The sequence below is a fragment of the Oncorhynchus masou genome, chromosome 27, assembly GCF_036934945.1.
Source record: "Oncorhynchus masou masou isolate Uvic2021 chromosome 27, UVic_Omas_1.1, whole genome shotgun sequence".
Taxonomy (NCBI): Eukaryota; Metazoa; Chordata; class Actinopteri; order Salmoniformes; family Salmonidae; genus Oncorhynchus; species Oncorhynchus masou.
Window position 1 is genome coordinate 52637188 of NC_088238.1, and position 17414 is coordinate 52654601.

Consider the following 17414-nt stretch of genomic DNA (forward strand, 5'->3'; position numbering starts at 1 on the left):
AAACATTACATCTCTTTGATCTGAAACCATTACATCTCTTTGGTCTGAAACATTACATCTCTTTGATCTGAAACCATTACATCTCTTTCCTCTGAAACCATTACACCTCTTTGGTCTGAAACCGTTACATGAATGCAAGTGGAAAGCAACCACTTTCTGTGCGAGTGTGTGGATGTGTGCAGCAACATGTGTTGAACAATTGTTCATGTCTAGACACCCTCCCTGCGTGTCCATTTGTATTGGTCTCGCTGTATGGGTTTGCATTGTATGCAACGTATTGTGTCTGTTGGTCTGTCTGTCCAGCGTCTCAGCCCTGGAGTAGTGCAGCACAGTCACCACTGCTTAAAGTCTGTAAACCATCCATGATAGTATCTCATTATGTCAGAGCCGGAGAGAGACGGAAGAGAATGGGGGGGTAGAGGAAGAGGAGAAGGGAGGGGACGCCTGCTGGCCAGCCTCTGTGTGTTTGGGGGAGCTTCTTCCATGATGAGAGGTCAGTGTGAACAGCCTTGACTACCCATCATCCATATACCACAGGGACCAACCACACCGTCTTCCCTATACAGGCCAGCAGTACAGCATTCTGGGACGGCAGGTAACCGAGTGGTTAGATCATTGGGTCAGTAACTGAAAGGTTGCTGGATCGAATCCCAGAGCTGATAAGGTCAAAAAAATATGTATACAAATACCCACTGCTCCCCGGTAGGCAGTCAATGTGGGCGGCAGGGTAGCCTAGTGGTTAGAGCGTTGGACTAGTAACCGGAAGGTTGCTAGTTCTAACCCCCGAGCTGACAAAGTACAAATCTGTCGTTTTGCACCTGAACAGGCAGTTAACCCACTGTTCCTAGGCAGTGATTGAAAATAAGAATTTGTCCTTCACTGACTTGCCTGGTAAAATAAAAAAATACAATTGTGCAGCGCTCTCCCCTATACCGTACAGGGTTAACACTCCCCTAAGCAGTACAGGGTTACCACTCCCCAATACAGGCCTACAGTGCAGCATTGCCTCACCCATATGCAGTAATGCATTACCTCTCTCCTATGCAGTACAACATTACAAATCCACAATATAGGCCTGCAGTACACCATTACCTCTCCCTTATACAGTACATCATTACCTCTCCCTGATACAGGTCTGCAGTACATCATTTACCTCTCTCCTATGCAGTACATCATTACCTCTCCCTTATACAGTACATCATTACCTCTCCCTGATACAGGTCTGCAGTACAGCATTTACCTCTCTCCTATGCAGTACACCATTACCTCTCCCTTATACAGTACAACATTACCTCTCCCTTATACAGTACAACATTACCACTCCCCAATACAGGCCTACAGTGCAGCATTGCCTCACCCATATGCAGTACAGCATTTACCTCTCTCCTATGCAGTACACCATTACCTCTCCCTTATACAGTACATCATTACCTCTCCCTTATACAGATCTGCAGTACAGCATTCCCTCTCCCCAATACAGGTCTGCAGTGCAGGATTACCTCTCCCATATACAGGCCTGTAGGACAGCATTATCTCTCCTATATAAAGACATGTAAGGCCAGCATTATCTCTCCTCTATACAGACCTGTAGGAAAGCATTACCTCTCCCCATGTACAGGCCTGCAGTACAGCATTACCTCTCCCATATACAGACCTGTAGGACAGCATTATCTCTCCTCTATACAGGCATGTAGTGAACCATTACCTCTCAACACCACTGGGTAGCGCTGTGATTCTTCTGTGTTTCTCTGCATTTCTTCTTTGTTTAGGATTCCATATCTTCTCAGCTAATTCTCTATTCCTCCTTTTTACCATTAAAAAGGTGACACATTCACAGGTTTCAGGTGGGTGGTGTTGGATGAGAAATAAATACAATGAGAGAAAAAAATAAACTCTGAATGACGGACAGTTTGGGAAGCTCATTGTTACTAATGATGCCGAACCACACAGCAAGAGCACTTAAAACCAATAGAATGGAATCAAACTACTGTAGGCATTAAAATGGATTGATAATCATGGCTTTAGAGCTAGAGGTACAGCTATGGGCCGGTGAAGACTGAGGAGAGGGCTATCCTAGGGACATGACATCATGATGAAAACAGTGGGTATATAATACGAACAGGAGGCTGAACAGTTTGTGGGGGGTGAATGGTGTGTGTGTGAGTGTGTGTTTCTAACATGACCTGCAACCACGCTATTGATTAGTCCAAGAGCAGAGAGGCTGCAAACACTGGGTCAGAGGTCACTGGTCAGGTCAATGCCTTCGTTATCCTCCCTCAGCCAGTGTGTGTGTGTGTGTGTGTGTGTGTGTGTGTGTGTGTGTGTGTGTGTGTGTGTGTGCTTGTGAGTGTGTGTGTGGTATAGCTCAGTGTGGATGTGGATTGCTACGTTGGGACTGGTGGTGAGTGGCTGGGATCAGGGTCTAAATCTCTAGAATCATGTTGGCTTTCCAAGCTCATTAAACCAGTTTCACTCTGTTGAGCAAGCATGCCCCAGCAGCAAACATATTTGACCCCTGCCGTGTGTGTGTCTGTGTGTGTGTGTGTGTGTGTGTGTGTGTGTGTGTGTGTGTGTGTGTGTGTGTGTGTGTGTGTGTGTGTGTGTGTGTGTGTGTGTGTGTGTGTGTGTGTGTGTGTGTGTGTGTGTGTGTGTGTGTGTGTGTGTGTGTGTGTGTGTGTTCCTGCGTGCTAGGCCTTTGTCTATCTGTGACATTGCTACATAGGATAGACCATTACATTCAATAGTTTAAGAAAACAACAGTTTTATGGGCTACAGTCAGAGGCTACATGTCTAGCAAGGGAACTGGGAGATTTCTAATCAAAGCAAAATGTAATTAAAATTACGTAATTAAGTTGGTTAAATGAAAAGGAGTAGGCTTCAATGATCAATCAACCGGTAGCTGTTGTTTCATATGAACGCAGTTGTTGTAGACATTTCACGGGGAGTGCTGCAAAATAGCCTCTATTAGCCTCGCTACTTTAGCTAGCTAGCTGGCTAACTTGACTGTAACTAGCTTCTTCACAACAATGTGAATGCAGTCAATGCAGTCAAGTCAGGCACTACCAGATGGTATGATAGATAGCCTATGGCAGCAATATGTTTATCTAACTACTTTTCTCCCCAATTTCATAGTATCCAATTGTTAGTAATTACTATCTTGTCTCATCACTACAACTCCAGTAGGGGCTCGGGAGAGACGAAGGTCAAAGCCATGCGTCCTCCGAAACACAACCCAACCAAGCCGCACTGCTTCTTAACGCAGCGCGCATCCAACCCGGAAGCCAGCCGCACCAATGTGTCAGAGGAAACACCGTGCACCTGGTTAGCGTGCACTGCGCCCGGCCCGCCACAGGAGTCGCTGGTGCGCGATGAGACAAGGATATCCCTACCGGCCAACCCCTCACTAACCTGGACGACGCTGGGCAAATTGTGTGTCGCCCCATGGACCTCCAGGCCGTCTCTGGTGGCACTGCGATGCAGTGCGATGCAGTGCCCACTGCACCTCCCAAACGGTGCTTCTTAACACGCGCCCGCTTAACCTGGAAGCACCCATGTGTAGGAGGAAAGACCGTTCACCTGGTGCCCGAGGTCAGCCCACAGGCTCCCGGCCCGCTACAAGGAGTCGCTAGGGGGCGATGAGCCAAGTAAAGCCCCTCCTGACCAAACCCTCCCCTAACCCGGAAGACGCTGGGACAATTTTGTGATACAGCCCGGGATTGAACACGGGTCTGTAGTGACGCCTCTAGCACTGTGATACAGTTACTTAGACCGCTGTGACACTCGGGAGGCTCTGCTGAAGTAATTTAAAATGCCCATCCCTAATGTGTGTGTGTGTGTGTGTGTGTGTGTGTGTGTGTGTGTGTGTGTGTGTGTGTGTGTGTGTGTGTGTGTGTGTGTGTGTGTGCCTATGATCCCAGAATTGTACAGCACAGTGAGCATTCCGGCTTCTGTATGACTTAGTGATTGTGCACCCCAAACAAGTCTCTCTGTCAGTGTGCGATCAGAGTTTTCCCAGTGTCAAACACTTTGCCCCCTGAGTCAAGCTCACATAAACTACAGGTCTTTTCATTATGACATGACTGCAGTGGCCGAACCTCTGCAGGAAGAATCAGACTTTTATGACAGCCAATACTTCAACCCTAGTTGGTCTGGAGAGCTTCCTCTGAATGACAACGCAGCAGCTTTACTTCAATTTTGAGGTTTCTTTCCCAGCAACACAACTTTTCTTCCTCCTGTCGGAGACTGAACTCTGCAGTCATTAAAAAGTCCTGGGAAGTTTGAAGCTCCTGTTGTGTTTCCAGGTGATAGGAAGTAGGGCTTTGTGTAAATGTTTGCTGCGGCGCTGGACAAAAGAGTTGGCGTTGTTTCTTTTGTTTGTTAACGCATTCACATCAGGCATGGTTGCAATACGGGCCCATTACAACAGCTATTATTAGGGCCGACAAGCCATTCGTTCCAATTACCATTAGCAAAACACTGGGAGAAGTAAGCAAGGCAATCTTAAGTCAAATTGATTGCATCTCACTGCCACTATCTACAACTGCCAATTGATGACCTGGCATCGAGCCTCTGCCTCTGCTATTCAATTTGTGGGTGTTGGTGTGTTTGTGTGCGTGTGTGCGCGTCTGTGTGTGTGTGTGTGTGTGTGGGATTCCTTTCTTCCTGACTGTGATTAGTGGGTTGTAAAGATCTGTTGAGTAATGGGTTTAGACGGGGATAAAATGCACCGTCTCTACAGATTAATTAGAAATCATAACGTGGGTAAGACTATTGAACCCAGAGTTCCCTATTAGGGCAACGTAGACCTACGGGTATTAGATATCCACATCTACGAATGGATGTGAACTTGTGATTACATGTGCTGGGTCTATTATCTTTTCTCTGTGCTGTTAACTTTGACCCCCCCCCCCCCCCCCCTGATTTTCCCAATGAGCAGATTACATGGATATTTGGTTGTTTTTCAGAGAAGGAAAACATGACGAGAGAAAGTCACCACAGCAATCCTCTGCAGATCTCTACCCTGGAAGTGGAAGAGAAAATCACCATCATCAGACAGAAAGTGACAGGAGAAAGTGGAGGAAGAAAGAGAGGTAGATACACAGAGATATAGACCAACAGATTGAATAGCTTGAACGAGAGAAAAGAAAGAGAGAAAAAAAGAAAGAGAGAAAAAAAGAGAGCGAGATACAAGAAAGCGAGAGAGAAACCCTGCATAGAAGCTCGGCCAAACACGTCGTGTCTCTTTACCTGGCGCAGGTTGCGGGTGACTCGAACATCGTGCCAGGCGTTGTCATTGAACTTCCCATTGACGGGCTCCACCAGCGCCTCGAAGGCGCCCGAGCCCAGGTTGATGACCAACCAGACGGCGCCGCTCTTCAGCGACAGGTTGACGTAGTCGGCCGACTTGCCCGTGTGTAGCATGAGGCCGTTGCGCTGCAGCGTGCGGAAGGAGAGCGTGATCTCGTCCGTGCTGCTCTGGATGGGCGTCAGCGACAGGTCGTAGCAGAAGAACTCGTTCCCCTTGAATGTGGCCACCGACACTTCCTTCCCTGGGGAGACATGAAGATGAAGAGAGGGGGGTTACAGTTACAGATGTGTATAGCTCATATAGAGCTGCTGGAACTCATGTTTGGTGTATTTCTGTATTGGTGACACAGACCCAAGACACAATTGGAAGCAAAAGGAACGAGAGAGAGATGTATGGAGATAAAAGAGTGAGAAAGACAGGCGAGGTCAGAGTAAGGTCGACATCCTTGTTCTTTCTGTCAGTCCACCTGCCACACATTATTTCAGCAACAGTCAAAGAAAGTCAGCTCACACTACAGACACGGGTCAAATCCCAATGAAACGGCGGGGGAAGACACCATTTCCTAATGTCTCGTAATAAAACAGACTACATCCTGTAATTACAATGAATAATGAGGTCTCTCCGCACAATATGAACACTCAACACCTCATAACTCTTCCTATTCATGTGTCTATATTGCAGCCAGGTTGCTCAAGTTTCATTTCAAAATTGGATGTTTCTTCATGTCCCGAGGACGTCCAGTGGGGTGTTTTGCCTTCGAAACCCAAAACCCCCCGAAATGTAACGTTTGGAGAAAATTTGATACACGTCAGAATCTGAAGTCAAATGAGATAAACCTTGAGATCTTGTTGTACATCAGGTACTAGGGTCTATCAACAAGCTGCCATCCCAACAGACCAGTGATCCACACAAACACCATGCTGTTGTAATTTCACCGTGTCCCTGAGGATGCTCTGAGGGGATCCAGCTCAGGTAATGAGGTTCACTTGCGAAACAGGGGGAACCCTGCGAGGGAGGGGATTGGATAATCCCATTTATCCCAAAGTACTATTACTGCAAATCACTCCAATATCTGCACACATTTCCCAGGGGAGGGCAGGGTCGGGAGGGCCAGATAGATTGAGGACCACCATCTCCTGAGCACCGAATTACAATTATAGAGCTGAGAGTGGCTGTGAGAGAAGTAGTGAGAGTGGTGGTGAGAGTAGTGGCGAGAGTGGTGGTGAGAGTAGTAGTGAGAGTAGTGGTGAGAGTAGTGGTGAGAGTGGTGGTGAGACTCGTGGTGAGACTGGTGGTGAGAGTAGTGGTGAGAGTAGTGGTGAGAGTGCTGGTGAGAGTGGTGGTGAGACTGATGGTGAGAGTAGTGGTGAGACTGGTGGTGAGACTGGTGGTGAGAGTAGTGGTGAGACGGGTGGTGAGAGTGGTGGTGAGAGTAGTGGTGAGAGTGGTGGTGAGAGTAGTGGTGAGAGTGGTGGTGAGAGTGGTGGGATGCAGCCTTCAGGTTATTCAGACATATAAACTGGGTGGTTTGAGCTCTGAATGCTGATTGGCTGACATCTGTGGCATATCAGACCGTATACCACAGGTATGACAAAACAGTTATTTTTACTGCTCTAATTACGTTGGTAACCAGTTCATAATAGCAATAAGACACCTTGTTTCACTTCCTTATGTTATAATTAATCAATAAGGCATGAGGAGGTGTGGTATATGGCCAATATATCACGGCTAAGGGCTGTGTCCAGGCAATCCGTTATGTGTTGTGTTAAGAACAGCCCTTAGCCGTGGTATATTGGCCATATACCACACCTCCTCGGGGCTTATTGCTTAATTAGAGAGGACATGTACTAGTTATCCATTGATGTAGGATTGCTGTAATTTCTGTTATGTGTTAAAATAATGACTTTTCAAGCACATCAATCACACAGTGATTTGACTATGTATTTAACATGTCTGATTGAACATTAACTCATACAGGCTTTTCTTTTCAAATGGCAGTCATAAAAAATATAGAAACGCCTGCACATACAGTATTGTGAACACGCATGTACGGACACACACAATCTCCCATAACTGAGGTAGACAATGAATTCTCCATTTAATGAAGAGAACTATGTTTTATTTTTAAATTGGAATTTAGAGTAATCTCAGATGAGGCAGAAAGGCATCATGGCGTGGAGGAAACAAGAAAACGAGAGAGAGAGAAAGAATAGAGATAGAAACAGAGAGGCAGCGAAAGAGAACGAATAGAGAGTGAAGAGAGAGAGAGAGAAAGAGATAGAAAGAGCAAGAGAAAGAATAGAGAGAGAGAAAGAACAGAGAGAGAGAAAGAATAGAGATAGAAAGAGAGAGGCAGCGAGAGAGAACGAATAGAGAGTGAGAGAGAATAAAGAGAGAGACAGAGAGAGAGAGGGAGAGAGAGAGAGAGAGATAGAAAGAGCGAGAGAAAGAATAGAGAGAGAGAAAGAATAGAGAAAGAGAAAGAAAGAGAGAGAGAAAGAATAGAGAGAGAGACAATCTCTGGTAAACAGACTCCTCACGGTCTCTGTTCCGCTGATGTAGTAAGAACAAAAGCGTGGTAAATGGACCGCAGTAGCCATTTTCAATTATGTATTAAGTTAGGAGAGAGAGAGAGAGAAAACAACAGAAAAACAACTAGTTGGGTTGTTAACAGTAAGCAACAAGCAGCGCCATTAGTGGTGGGAAGTTTGGCTCTTCTCAATGATATTTTCAAGTCATTCAGTCAAAAGAACGAATCTTTCGACTCATTTCGTTCATTTGATTCAGTAATGTCCAATGCACAGATGACCCCCTACTGGCAAACAATGAATTAAAAACTCAAAAGAATCCTGATTCTACAAACCTCCCGTTCACCATAGAGGGCTTATTATTGGAGCTGTCATTTGTGACGGAGACTTATAAATGTGGGCCTATTTGTTTTTTTACATCTGTGATTGCTAGGCATAGAAATAAGATTGCTAACTGTTACCTTTGAGGTCAAGTTGCGGACACAACCAGACTAGATTGTGAATTACTTGGCGGAATGACACTGCTTGACTGCAGGGAGGGAGATTAGCACAATACCGTTCACAAACTACAGCAGCCCAATCGATTCGTTCTCGAGTTCGAGTTTTGAGCAGAGAGAGGCTAGCTGCCTATGCTTTGGTTCTAAGATGTGTCCATCGAGTAACATTCGATAATCAATTAACAGCATTCATTCTTGCACCATGCGATCAATTATCAGTTCTTAACATGATGCCTGCAGCATGATCTATTTTCCCTCGCTCACATGATGAACAGATGCTGGTCAGAGTACGTCCCTGGAGCCACTGAGACGGAGGGGTGGGTATTAAATCCTGCTGTAGAATTCAATGCGGCCAGCAGGTCAAGTGAACGACTAAAATGAATGAGTTTCTCTGAAAAAAAAAAAAAATCATGACTCTCGAGTCAGTAAAAAGAGTTGTTCAAAAAGAATGAATCGTTAGCGAATTGCACATCACTACTTGTGATTGCTTTCTATGAGCCGTGGTGTCAGATGATAGAGATTGAGCTAATGAAATGGAAGGAGGCAGCTTGCAGAAGACAATAACTTTCTTTTTGGAGGGGATGGGGCAGGTGGCTGACAAAGGGGAGAACTGAAAAATAAGACACTGCATGAGCACTCAGACTGACAGGAAAGGACGAGGGGACATGTTTTAGTGTCGCATGGCGGTGCTCTGATGATGACAGGGGGGTGATGCTATCTCTGACCCTGGCATGATGCATTACAACGCCACGTCCCACAACACATCTTCAGAAACCTATTGCCTATAGTGGGTAAATCAACATGCAGTGTAAACCTATGGTCTATAGTGGGTAAATCAACATACAGTGTAAACCTATTGCCTTTAGTGGGTAAATAAACATACAGTGTAAACCTATTGCCTATAGTGGGTAAACAAACATACAGTGTAAACCTATTGCCTATGGCGGGTAAATAAACATACAGTGTAAACCTATTGCCTTTAGTGGGTAAATAAACATACAGTGTAAACCTATTGCCTATAGTGGGTAAACAAACATACAGTGTAAACCTATTCCAATATAGTGGGTAAATAAACATGCAGTGTAAACCTATTGCCATATAGTGGGTAAATAAACATACAATGTATAGACATCAAGAACATTTACGTGAACCATGTTATTAAAACACTTATTTGAGCAGTCTCAGTAGATTGTAGATAGCACTCTCTCCATTTTCCCATGTTCCCGTCCCTCCCTCCATCCCTCTTTCCCTCCCTCCCTACCACCCTCCTTCTCTCTCTCTACTTTCCTCCATCATTCTTCCCCTCCCTCCCTCCCTCCCACCCTCCTTCTCTCTCTACTTCTCTACATCCCTCTTTCCCTCCTCTGTCTCCTAGGCTTCCCTGTTAGGATCCGTTGGTAAGCCCTCTCCCCATCCCCTCTCTTAGATCTGTATACTGTAATAAACCAGTGATCCTTCCTCGTTCTCTACAGAGGGTCCTGGAAAGCCCCACTTCCCCACATTCCTCCCCACAAGGACGGTGGAGACCACTTCATCTCCACCACTCGCTTTCCAACATAAAACGAATATCACTCTCTCCCACTCTGTGTCAGTCTCTCTCTCTACCTCTCTCCCCTCCCTCCCTCTCTCCCTTCCCTCCATCCCTCCACACCCAAAACCAATTTATTCTCATAGTAAACCCCCCTCCCAATAACCCTCCTAGCCTTCTCCCTCTCCACACCGCCTGACGACAGCATACCAATCAGGTGCTCCTCCAATCCAGAGTCCAATCTTCTCTCCTCTCCTCCTAAACCTGCCTCTTCTCTGCCTTGATGTCCCACTACAGGCACTGGGCTCTCCTCAACCAAGACTGAAAGCCTGATGTGCTGGGAATAGCTTGGGTATAGCCTGGATATACCCTGATAGACTGATACAGTCGGTTCACTGGCATTGGAAAACTGTCTGTCTACTAACTGTCTTTCTTTCTCCACTTTCCCAACTTCTGCGTGACTACTAGGGCACTTTCCAACTTCTATATGACTACTAGGGCACTTTCCCAACTTCTACATGACTACTAGGGCACTTTCCCAACTTCTACATGACTACTAGTGCACTTTCCAACTTCTACATGACTACTAGGGCACTTTTCAACTTCTACATGACTACTAGGGCACTTTCCAAACTTCTACATGACTACTAAGGCACTTTCCAACTTCTACATGACTACTAGGGCACTTTCCCAACTTCTACATGACTACTAGGGCACTTTCCCAACTTCTACATGACTACTAGGGCACTTTCCCAACTTCTACATGATTACTAGGGCACTTTCCCATCTTCTACATGACTACTAGGGCACTTTCCAACTTCTACATGACTACTAGGGCACTTTCCAACATCTACATGACTACTAGGGCACTTTCCCAACTTCTACATGACTACTAGGGCACTTTCCCAACTTCTACATGACTACTAGGGCACTTTCCAAATTCTACATGACTACTAGGGCACTTTCCCAACTTCTACATGACTACTAGGGCACTTTCCAACTTCTACATGACTGCTAGGGCACTTTCCCAACTTCTACATGACTACTAGGGCACTTTCCAACTTCCACAATGTCTCAAGCTCTTAACCTAACTTCTGATACCTACATTTGCAAAATCTCCATATAATGTGAAGGACTGTACAGGTGATATTTGATTTGTAACCATATGCCATAAGGAAGCGTTCCATGATTTAGCCAAGACCCCTCTCTCTGAGCCTCACAGTAAAATGATGGTTATCAGAGAGGGATGTAATTCCAACCCATATTGAATCAATGGCATTGACCAGTCTCTCTCTCTCTCCCCCCCTCTCTCTCTCTCTCAAGTTCTTTGCAGTCTTGAAGGGTGATACTGTGGAGTTCTGTGATGGAGAGGTCTTTGAGCAGGCAGGCCTTCCCCGGGAGGAAGAGCAGCTCTGTCTTGTCTAGGTTGAGCTCGATGGGCCGACATCCTAACTTAGATGTCTTCCAGGCATGCAGACATATGTGTCGCCACCTGGGTGTCAGAAGGGGTATTGAGACAAGTAGTTGAGTGTCATCCACATAGCGATGATAGGAGAGAACATCTGAGGATATTGTGAGTGACTTGGCGTATAGAGAGAAGAGGAGAGGGCCTAGAACTGAGCCCTGGGGGACACCAGTAGTGAGAGTATGTGGTGCAGACACAGATCCTCTCCATGTCACCTGGTAGGAGCGGTCTGCCAGGTAGGATGCAATCCAAGAGTGTGCAGAACCTGAGACGCCCAGCCCTGAGAGGGTGGAGAGGAGGATCTGATGGTTCACGGTGTCTAAGGCAGTGGATAGATCTAGGACTTAGGCCATTTTGAAGTCAGAGGGGATGCAGCCAATGGTCAGTGATGAGTTGATAAGGGAAGTGAGGAATGCAAGAAGGTCTCCAGAGATGGTCTGTAGAAGCGAGGACTGGATGAGGTCGAACGGGTAGTTTGTCGGGCGGCCAGGCCTCACTAGTCGCATCTGGAGAGAGAGGGGAAAAGAGGTCAAGGCGAAAGGTAGTTCTGTGTGAGTGAGACCAGTGGACTCAATAGGCTGATTGAATGAGGAGTGGATATCGTCAACATTCTTTTCAAAGTGGTTGACAAAGTTATCCGCAGAGAGGAGGGAGAGAGGAGGAGGGTTGGAGGAGAAGGTGGAAAAGAGTTTCCTAGGGTTAGAAGCAGAAGCTTGAAATGACTTTAGCAGCAGATACAGAGGAAGAGAAGGTAGAGAGGAAGGAGTGAAAGGATGTTAGGGCCATAAGTTTAGTTGTCCCTCTTTTTCACTCAGACCTGTTCAGTAAGCTCGCAATAAGTCGCTCACCTACTGAGCAAGAGGGGAAGACCGAGCTGGCCGGGAGGAAAGGGGACAGTGTGAGTCATAGGATGTGAAAAGGGAGGAGAGTAGGGTGGAAGAGGTAGAATCAGGAAGATTTAGCAGAAGGGAGAGATGATAGGATTAAAAATGAGAGTACTGGGAGAGATTGTGCTTAGGGTTGGAGGAAAGGGAGACGGAAAAGGAAAAAAAGTAAGTGATCAGAGACCTGGAGGGGTTTGCAGTGAGATTAGTAGGAGAGCAGTCTCTAGTAAAGATGACGTCAAGTGTATTGCCTTGTGAGTTGGAGGGGACTGGGAAAGGATGAGGTCAAGCGTATTGCCTTGTGAGTTGGAGGGGACTGGGAAAGGATGAGGTTAAGCGTATTGCCTGCCTTGTGAGTTGGAGGGGACTGGGAAAGGATGAGGGTAAGCGTATTGACTGCCTTGTGAGTTGGAGGGGACTGGGAAAGGATGAGGTTAAGCGTATTGCCTGCCTTGTGAGTTGGAGGAGACTGGGAAAGGATGAGGTCAAGCGTAATGCCTGCCTTGTGAGTTGGAGGGGACTGGGAACGGATGAGGTTAAGCGTAATGCCTGCCTTGTGAGTTGGAGGGGACTGGGAAAGGATGAGGTCAAGCGTAATGCCTGCCTTGTGAGTTGGAGGGGACTGGGAAAGGATGAGGTTAAGCATATTGACTGCCTTGTGAGTTGGAGGGGACTGGGAAAGGGTGAGGTTAAGCGTATTGACTGCCTTGTGAGTTGGAGGGGACTGGGAAAGGGTGAGGTTAAGCGTATTGACTGCCTTGTGAGATGGAGGGGACTGGGAAAGGGTGAGGTTAAGCGTATTGACTGCCTTGTGAGTTGGAGGGGACTGGGAAAGGGTGAGGTTAAGCGTATTGACTGCCTTGTGAGTTGGAGGGGACTGGGAAAGGGTGAGGTTAAGCGTATTGACTGCCTTGTGAGTTGGACGGGACTGGGAAAGGGTGAGGTCAAGCGTATTGACTGCCTTGTGAGTGGGAGGGGATTGGGAAAGGATGAGGTCAAAAGAGGCAAGGAGGGAAAAGAGAGATTTGGAAAGAAATGAATCATAGGCAGATGACAAAAATCTAAAGCTTGAGTGATCAAGTGAAAGTGATGGCATGGAATTCCAATGAGGAAATGGACAGGTGAGAGAGGGAGAAAAAGAGAAAATCTCCACTTAGGAGAAATGAGTGCACTCGTGCCACCACCATGACGACCAGATGCTCTTGGACTACGAGAGAAAACGTAGTCAGATGAAGAGAGAACACCTGGAGTAGTAGTGTTCTCTGGGGGGGATCCATGTTTCCGTCAGGGCCAAAATGTCAAGGGCAGCATAGGATGAAGGGCAGCAAAGGCTGAGATCAACTCTGCGTTCTGATCGCACATCGGCAGTTCAAACTCTGCCAGAGACACTAAATTAGAAGGGTTTCAGCCAGGGTGCGGGGAGCATCTATAAAGCTTACTGGGAGAGGAGCAAACAGCTATAGAAAAACACAAATAGGTGCGGCTGGCTTCCGCGTTAAGGGAGCAGTGTGTCAAGAAGCAGTGCGGCTTGGCAGGGTCGTGTTTCGGAGGACGCATGGCTCTCGACCTTCGCCTCTCCCGATTCTGTAGGTGAGTTGCAGCGATGAGACAAGATCATAACTACCAATTAGATATCATGAAACTGAGGACAAATAACTCGATATGATACTGGTGTGGAGCCTTCCTCTCTTTGCTTCCTCGAATGACTCTGCAGAACAATTTGGCACAACCGTTTTTGTTTCGGCAACAGTTTTAGTTTTGCAGACGAGACAGCCACTGACATGACGGCCGCTTAAAGCTGCCAATAAGAAGACAGGGGAGACTGAAGTATTAACGATAATTGGTCATTTCCTATCAGAGGTGAAGGACACACATACACTAGAGCTGATTGTTGATATGCAATACTGTATCTACAGTGGCTTGCGAAAGTACACACCCCCTTTGTCATTTTTCCTATTTTGTTGCTTAAAATAGTTTGTATCATTTTATTTACACAACATGCCTACCACTTTGTGAAACAAACAGGAAATAAGACAAAAAAAACAGAAAACATGAGTGTGCATAACTATTCATCCCCCCCAATGTCAATACTTTGTAGAGACACTTTTTTGCAGGAATTACAGCTGCAAGTCTCTTGGGGTATGTCTCTATAAACTTGACACATCTAGCCACAGGCAGGTTTGCTCATTCTTCAAGGCAAAACGGATCCAGCTCCTTCAAGTTGGATGGGTTCCGCTGATGCATAAAGTCATACCACAGATTCTCAATTAGATTGAGGTCTGGGCTTGACTAGGCCATTCCAAGACATGTAAATGTTTCCCCTTAAACCACTTGAGTGTTGTTTTAGCAGTATGCTTAGGGTCATTGTCCTGCTGGAAGGTGAACCTCCGTCCCAGTCTCAAATCTGAAACAGGTTTCCCTCAATAATTTCCCTGTATTTAGCACCATCCATCATTCCTTAAATTCTGACCAGTTCCCAGTCTCTGACGATGAAAAACAGTGAAGCTGCCACTACCATGCTTCACTGTGGGGATGGTATTCTCAGGATAATGAGAGGTGTTGGGTTTGTGCCAGACATAGCATTTTCCTTGATGGCCAAAAAGCTCAATTTTAGTCTCATCTGACCTGAGTACCTACTTCCATTTGTTTGGGGAGTCTCCCACTTGCCTTTTGGCGAACACCAAACAGGTTTGCTTATTTTTTACTTTAAGCAATGGCTTTTTTCTGGCCACTCTTCCGTAAAGCCCAGCTCTGTGGAGTGTACGGCTTATAGTGGTCCTATGGACAGATACTCCAATCTCCACTGTGGAGCTTTGCAGCTCATTCAGGGTTATCTTTGGTCTCTTTGTTGACTCTCAGATTAATGCCCTTCTTGCCTGGTCCGTGAGTTTTTTGGCAGGTTTATTGTGGTGCCATATCCTTTCCATTTTTTAATAATGGATTTAATGGTGTTCCATGGGATGTTCAAAGTTGCTGTTGTTTATTTTTATAACTCAACCCTGATCTGTACTTCTCCACAACTTTGTCCCTGAGCTGTTTGGAGAGCTCCTTGGTCTTCATGGTGCCGCTTGCTTGGTGGTGCCCCTTGCTTAGTGGTGTTGCAGACACTGGGGCCTTTCAGAACAGGTGTATATATACTGAGATCATGTCACAAATAATGTGACACTTAGATTGCACACAGATGGACTTTATTTAACTAATTATGTGACTTCTGAAGGTAATTGGTTGCACCATATCTAGTTTTTTTTCATTTCACTTCAACAATTTGGACTATTTTGTGTTTGTCCATTACATGAAATCCAAATAAAAATCAATTTAAATTACAGGTTGTAATGCAACAAAAAAGGAAACACGCCCAGGGGGATGAATACTTTTGCAAGCCACTGTATGTCAGGACCATCTCATGGATCTGTAGTCTTATTTAATGTAAACCTGAACTACTCAGGACAAACACCACATGTCAATTAAGCAGTGCACGGTTACACCCTGCATGTAAACCAATTGGCTAGTATGATATAAAGAACGGACAGAACTGACATAAGAGCAATGACGGGAATAGATAGCCCAAGTATCACAAGATTAAATAAGATCAGTACAGAAAATCACCAGGATTTAACATTAGTCTAAGACTGTTCACTACAGTAATAAAAATGCAGTGTAGCATATTAACTTGGATTGAGTTAAGACTGGGAGAGAGGGGGACGATTTAATAAGAAGAAACCAATGGCCGCCTCCATCACACAACTTGGGTGGCACATTAGCCAATGCATAATGAACCATAACATACCCTTTTTGGGCGATTGCAATATATATAGTCACATAACTTGGGCTGTTTTGGGAGCTGGATGGACGTACATTACTTAATTCAGTTTTGGACAGTGATAACACCAAATGGAAACATTAAATTATTATTACAGATTGAGTTCAGTGATCTGTGTTATTCAAATACTATTAAATTGAGAGAAAAAAATATACAAAATGATTGTCAGATTGAAACATCATTAAATGAATACAGTTTGTCAACGCAAGTGAAACAAATATCTCCTAAATGGATCAACGATGTCCGTCCTTTCTCTTTCACTGTAGCTCGTCCAACTTCACGAAGGAAACACAATGTCACATTAACATGTTTCATTTCCAATAACAATGACAGAGATTTCTGTAAGAAACAGTAATGCTCCCATCTGTATCTTGCACTTATGTGAGCCTTTTCAGTAGCTTCAGAACTGGCTGAAATCATGAACAAAATGCACTCAACCAACAGACCACTTTAACGACAATGACATTCTCAATAATGGTTACGGAAATTACCAAAATGTGCAGTACCAGTCAAAAGTTTGGACACACCTACTCAATGTAGAATAATTGTGAAATAATTACGAAATAACACATATGGAATCATGTAGTAACCAAAAAAGTGTTAAACACACCAAATTATATTTGGTATTTGAGATTCTTCGAAGTAGCCACCCTTTGCCTTGTTGACAGATTTGGTGACTCTTGGCATTCAGGGCTCCCGAGTGCCGCAGCGGTCTAAGGCACTTTGTGTGGTTACTACCTGATTCCATATGATTCCTACAATGTAGAAAAAAGTACAAATAAATTCAAACCTTTCAATGAGTAGGTGTGTCCAAACATTTGACAGGTACAGTATATCTAAATGTAAAAAATGTACACTTGCAAAACATGCTGGGAATTATTGTAATGAGTTCCGCCACCCAAACAAAACAAGGGGTGTGTTTGACCAGTAAGCCGAAAGAAGCTGACTGTCGGCGAGTGAAGTAAGGGGTGCATCTGCGACAGCCGAAAGTCTGACACTTAATGGTTTTCAAACAGCAAGACTCAGTTCAACATGGCAGGGTCAACATAGCTTCTATTGTTAACTAACGTTCTTCTGTATAGACGTCAAAATACATTTTTCTATACCCTCATATCACACACACTCACAACCTGAAAACATGTGTGTAATATTAATTTCAGAGAGAGAAGTCTCAAATATCACTTTCATTTGTATCCCCTGTAGCTTTAGAATCACGGCAAAGCTGGTTCCTGTTTTGAGTCTCATCTTCGGCCATGTTCACGTGGGTCAAACAAAAACACCCTAATGATTGGTTAACAAATAGTGTCTCCCACAATGCAGGTTATGGCTGGATGGTGTAGTTGGTGAGAAGCAACTGCAGGGACTTGAAGACAATTTAATAAAA

At 45.2% G+C, this 17414-nt stretch overlaps 1 protein-coding gene across 1 annotated transcript in view; it reads right to left on the reverse strand.

Moving 5' to 3' along the window:
• LOC135516400 (neurexin-1-like) overlaps positions 1–17414 on the reverse strand; it is a 1013356-nt gene that overhangs the window by 629249 nt on the left and 366693 nt on the right. The window contains exons 5-6 of the mRNA XM_064940681.1: positions 5248–5549; positions 2680–2687 (exon numbers count right to left, since the gene is read on the reverse strand). Of these exons, the coding sequence (XP_064796753.1) occupies positions 2680–2687; positions 5248–5549 (310 nt within the window). The remainder of the gene's footprint in view (positions 1–2679; positions 2688–5247; positions 5550–17414) is intronic.